Raw genomic sequence first — 6,080 nt, 5'->3', positions numbered from 1 at the left:
CAAGGATTTGAATTGGTCAATCTTCATCTTTCCAAAAAGTTTCAGATCTAGTTTTTGTTCCCGTCGAGAGTAAATCTTTGAGAGCCTTAGGACTCAAGGTATGCTCACACACAATTTCAAAGGCTAGATAATGTCAATATGAGAGGAATGTCCTATAGACAAGGAAACTTCTCTAGTGACCAATAAATATTTACTAAGATACTCATGCATATGACTCCCATTGTAGTGGAATGTACCTACCCCTGCAATACTCCAAGGCCTATATGAGAGCAATGCAAGACTTACATACATCTTTGATGTTTGATAGCAACAAACTTTAGAAAAATTGAGAGATTTCAATGGGGTTTTTATCAACCCCATATGTGAAAATACAACGGCCTTTGTCATTGCTTGTTTGAGACATCAAAGAACAAACTCCACATAGAAACTTGTGTTAACCACTCAAAAGCAAAGTTAAGTGGAGAAGCATCAAAGCCAAGTGCCAAAAATTGACTTGAAAATAAATTAACACCTTAAGCACCATCCATGCATACTGCACAATTCAAAACTTCAATCACAAGAGATATGGACATTATTTTTGCAAACATTTAGGAGAGAGCCCAAGCTTGCTAGCATGCAAATTATAGAATCTCACAAAGGTAGAATAGGCAACTCTATTTACTTTAGTTGGTTTAGGTGTGATTAACTTAAGGAGGGTCCATGCAACGCCAAAAGGACCCACCAAACAACTGAATTCTAAATTTGATTGACCAAGGTTTCATCAACCTAGCTACAAAACTACACAAACCAACCCACCAACAAAGGCCTAAATAATGCTGACATTAGCCTCATTCCCCAAGCCCTTCCATGCCTCCTTGCATGCAAACCTACCTACAATTGGACCATCCTCAAAGATACACCTTTAAAGCATTTACTTCATGCTAAAGTGTAATCAATCTCCCAACCTCATATACATGTGTCCAATACACACAAGTGAGTGCCACAAACCTTCCCTTCAAGGCACATTTTCACAAGAGGAATCAAATCAGTAAGCTCAAGGAAACCCACACCCTAGATCATCAACCTAGATCAAGGCCAATAACTGCACGAGAACAACTCCCTTGACTGCTTCAAATCCAAACAAACATTCAATCCGCCCAAAACCCCTTAGGCCACATAATCCATTCCTTGTTGCATTCTGACTACATAAAGGCAAGATGCATGCCTACAGGAGATTGATGTGTCACATAGAGGATGAAGACGCCAAGCCATTGGAAAACCAGGCCAGGCCAGCCATGAATTTCAATGGGGCCCAAACTGTTGTGGGGATTCTAAGGCAATACTCTGATGCTAGGATTGTTTTCTTCACATCAGCAGCCGCATGTCCAGTACAACGCAACGATTACCCCCTTCTGTGCAGCAGTGGCATGCAGCGCATCTAACGTCTCTTGGCACACGAAGGCAGCTGTGTAAGGGTCCGGGGGACGAATGGATAACCACTCAAGATGCGAGGGCGGGAAGGCAGAATGCATGGGAGAAACACACTAGAGCGACAGCGGCTTACCCACGAGAGAGAAGAGCGAACAGTGAATTGATGCCAGGAGGCGACAGACTCAGGAACGAGAGGTGGTGTAGACATACACCATTGGTCGTTTGCTTGCCTTCTCCGGGAAGGCAGGCTAGCCTTGCTACTACTTGGCGGCCGCTTAGGCTCTCTCCCCGCGGATGCGGCGGGCGAGCTGGATGTCCTTGGGCATGATGGTGACGCGCTTGGCGTGGATGGCGCAGAGGTTGGTGTCCTCGAAGAGGCCCACCAGGTACGCCTCCGCGGCCTCCTGCAGGGCCAGCACCGCAGAGCTCTGGAAGCGCAGGTCCGTCTTGAAGTCCTGCGCGATCTCCCGCACCAGCCGCTGGAAGGGCAGCTTCCGGATGAGCAGCTCCGTGCTCTTCTGGTACTTGCGGATCTCCCGCAGGGCCACGGTCCCCGGCCGGAAGCGGTGGGGCTTCTTCACACCCCCGGTGGCGGGGGCGGACTTGCGAGCCGCCTTGGTGGCCAGCTGCTTGCAGGGAGCCTTCCCCCCGGTAGACTTGCGGGCCGTCTGCTTGGTGCGGGCCATGCCTCCCTCGCTCTCTCTCTCTCTCTCTTCCTGCTCTGGTAGCTTAGACCCTGTTCACTTCTTCTCTACTGCCCTCTCCTTTCTGCGCTCTCTCAGACACGGTCGATGGCTGGCCGCGTTTGTTCTTCCTTTGTAGGAGGTCTGTAGGGCCTGCTGCTCTCTCTCGCGCGCTCGAATTTTGGGTTTTTTTTCCCACTCCCCGCCCCCCCCCCCCCCCCCCCCCTTCATCCAATCCGACGATCCACGCTTGGTCCATCCGACGGCATCCATCCGCGATCCTCGATCCGCACTTTCTGCTGCCTCCTTGCTCTCCTCTTTTATTATTTAAGTTGTTTGTTGCTCCAAGAAGCACCGTACCTTGGGCGGTTACGAAAAACCGAGGTTTGATGTAAAGTGAATTGTAATTTTTTTTCAAAAAATCTTTCAACATTGAAAGAAGAAGGTTTAAAATCTCAAACTTTTGAAAGTTTTTAATTATAAAAATGGCAAATATGTAGAAATCCCTGCAGACTTTTGATAGCATGCGCGAGACCCAAGGTGATTCCTAGCTCCGTAGCCAGAATCATGGACACTGTCCTCACGGAGATAGAATTAGGAGACACAATAGATGGCCTAGCCAATGGGACAACTAGATGGCCTACCTAATGAGTTCTATAAATAATTTAAATCTCTTCCAATTTAGCCATTGACTTCTAGTTTGTAAGGAATCAATAAGATTTGGAGCCCTCCTTGTAGACATCAACCAAGGGGTTATCAAATTAATACATAAAAGAGAGTAAAAACAATCTCTCCAATTGTTTATCTCCTACTTACAAGATATTTGCTAAGTCCTTGGCAAGAAGGTATTTAATAAGTAGAACAAAAGGTGGAGATTGAGGGGGATATAATATTGGAAGTAGGCTCGGAGTAGGCAAGAAGATACACGGTGAGCATGTCGAAGGAAGGTACTGTCAGGAAGCCAAGGTGGATATGAATCGCCTTGTGACCCCATTATGGTTTGAAGTGGCGTAGTTAAGGCATTCATATTTGTTAGCATTTCTACTTGGGCATCAAGCATGCATGCACCCTACTAGGAGGTTGATTTGGCGATGGTAGACCATGCTCTTCGTATTGATCAGGCCAAGCATAATGCACTATGCTGCACAACAAAGGCTCATGAAGGGGCTAGGGTGCATAAGGCCTCGGTTGCCCTTTCACTAGATTGAGTCCATCATTGTTATGCTATGCTCTTGGCCACTAGTGTTTATATGTATTTCCTTAGGCACCCTCCAATGGAGGAGGACTTCTATCTCAATGGTTTGGCAACACATATTAGGGTAAGGCAACTCTCATGTTGTATAAATTTGTTAGGAATGGTTTCTATTTGGGTTCTAAAGTAGAGAGGGACTAGATGCTTGCTTCTTCAGTGGGATATAGAGGAAATCTGCCCTAGTTGGTGGAGGAGACATCGATCATTGCAAGGACGTTGGGTAAGGTGTTGCATTCTCCTTCCCCAACAACATCTTGGGGCTTGCTTAAGACCACTGGGTAAGGTGTTATATTCTCCTTCCCCAACAACAATCTGGGGCTTGCTTAAGACCATTGGTAGAGTATAAATCCTATGGGATAGAAGAAACAAGCCCCTAGATTTTCCAGCAAAATTGTAGGATGCTAATGGGATGGAGCTAGTTCTCACTGTCAAGTTTTCAGTAAGCCTCAATGCATGCTATCATTGCAAAGCTAGTGGGCATTTTTCTCGATCTTATTTAATTAAGGCAGGAATTGTATTCAAATATGATGCTGAAAAGTCAAAGAATAGCAAGAGCATCGCTAAAAATGATAAGGCAAATTTGGAAGAAAAAGGTAAATAAAAGGTGGATCAACCTTATGTTGTTGATAAATGGAGAGTGGCAAGGCTGGATAGGCTTCATGCTAACACATGGTGCATGGTGGACAAGGGGAGGAATCAAACATCGATTACTGGAAGAAATCACAGCCTCAAACCATATTTTGATCTTGGCAACCTTAGGATATTACTTGGGTAGAATTCTAATGGCCCACCACCTTTTCGACTAAATGTATCTTTTTTGGACAATGACCACTTTCTTGCCAAATTGCAGAATTCATGGTTACAAAGTAATAATGGCTCCTACTCTCTGGTTGATAGGTGGCTCAGAGAGCTTGGAGCTATTACTAAAGTATCTAAAGATTGCGGAAGGCATAAGGCCTTCTTGAGGAGACAAGCTGTAAATGGTGCTTGTAATGCAAGATCAGTAGTGAATGCAACATTAACTGAGAACCTGCACGATGAAGTGATGCATGCTTGTCTTAATGACATTGAAACCTTTCTCAGACTACAAGAAGAAGAGGCGATTAAAGCTGCTAGGACTCAGCTAAAAGGGTGTTGGGAGGAATGGTGCTTGTAATGCAAGATCAGTAGTGAATGCAACATTAACTGAGAACCTGCATGATGAAGTGATGCATGCTTGTCTTAATGACATTGAAACCTTTCTCAGACTACAAGAAGAAGAGGCGATTAAAGCTGCTAGGACTCAGCTAAAAGGGTGTTGGGAGGTCCTAGGAGTTGGACTTAATGAATTCTACTTTTGCATAATTAAAGGCCAAGAAGAAGAAGAAAGCCATTATTGCAATTGAGAATCAAAATGATAAAATGGTCTCTGACTAGCTTTCTTTGGCTAAACTATTCCAAGAACATTTAGTTGCAATTGTTGGATTTGATCCACCAACCCCCACTGATTATGGTACTAGATTGCATGCCTTTCTAGAAGATGCCATAGCAATAGGTATTGAGTAGTCACTTCTTTTGGAACATCCCTTCACTCTTGAAGAAGTGAAAGAGGTTGTGTTTAGCATGAAGACAAGGAAATCTCCTTGTAAGGATGGTCTCCTTGTTGAGGTCTTTCAAAAATTGTGGTTGGTATGTGGAGTTGACCTTGTATCTCTGCTAAATTACATGAGACACTCGGGTCTTATGCATTCAGAGCTCAATTTTGGAGTCATCAAGTTGATGCCAAAGTCTCAATATAGATCTAAGGTTTCCACAATTGGAGGACTGTTACCATCCTGAATTTCAAATATGAAGCCCTAGCTAAAGCTTTAGTTATGAGGGTTAAGCATCTATTTGTGAGGATTATATATGAGAGGCAATATGGTTTTGTTTTTGGAAGGAAAATCTATGATGCTATTCTAAACCTTATATTTTCTATGGATTATGTGGAGCATGAAAACTGATTTTGTTTTAATCAATATGGATTGGGACAAAGCCTATGATAGACTGAGCTAGTCATTTCTATTAAGTGTCTTGGAAGCTATGAGGTTTGGACCAATCTTCTGCAATATGGTGGCCACATTGTTTAAGAATGCTTCAATAGTTATAAACATTGATGTAGCATTTACCCTTGCCTTCGATCTTAAGAGATCTATTAGGTAGGGATGCCCTCTAGCCCCTTTGCTCTTTTCTCTAATCACGGGCCTACTTCTCCAAAAAGTGGACAAAGTAATATAAAAAGGTACTATATCAGAGGCCTCCCCCTTCTTGATGGCTGTCAAGATGTAGTGCAATTTTTTGTAGATGATAATGCTTCGATTGTGGAAGCTAATCATCAATCGATGTCTCATCTGCTCGAAATCTATGAGGAGTTCTCTGCAATTTCTACCTCTAGAATCAACCAATCTAAGACAGAGCTACTCCTAATGTGCTAGAAAGACCTTGACCAATGGGTTATTTAGCTTGGCTTTAATGTTATCGAGCCAAGTGAGATGGTTCGTTATCTAGGTGTACTAGTTGGAGTTGGGGTATCGCTATCCCAACGGTTTAATTGGTTTTTTGACAAATTATAAGTCAAAGTGAAGGGTAGGATGGATTCAACATTTTCCTTCGATGGCAGGTCGACCATTATTAAGACAATTCTTCTATCTATGATTCTAATCATTGTTGCCTTTTAGCTGAGCACCTTGGATGAAGGTGGAGAAGCTACTAAGAGA

The 6,080-nt window shown here is 43.6% G+C and overlaps 1 protein-coding gene across 1 annotated transcript; it reads right to left on the bottom strand.

Annotated features, from left to right (window-relative positions):
* Positions 1-446: 446 nt before the first annotated feature.
* LOC148033779 (histone H3.2-like) lies at positions 447-2,254 on the bottom strand. The gene has a single exon (XM_087681765.1). It carries the CDS (start codon positions 2,094-2,096, stop codon positions 1,686-1,688), a length of 411 nt encoding a protein of 136 aa, XP_087537891.1. The 5' UTR covers positions 2,097-2,254; the 3' UTR covers positions 447-1,685.
* Positions 2,255-6,080: the final 3,826 nt, after the last annotated feature.

The sequence above is a fragment of the Lygodium microphyllum genome, chromosome 7, assembly GCF_053477565.2.
Source record: "Lygodium microphyllum isolate KBCC chromosome 7, Lygodium_microphyllum_v1.1.10, whole genome shotgun sequence".
NCBI lineage: Eukaryota > Viridiplantae > Streptophyta > Polypodiopsida > Schizaeales > Lygodiaceae > Lygodium > Lygodium microphyllum.
The sequence above is the reverse complement of the archived record's forward strand: the minus strand, read 5'-3'. Positions and strand labels throughout refer to the sequence as shown.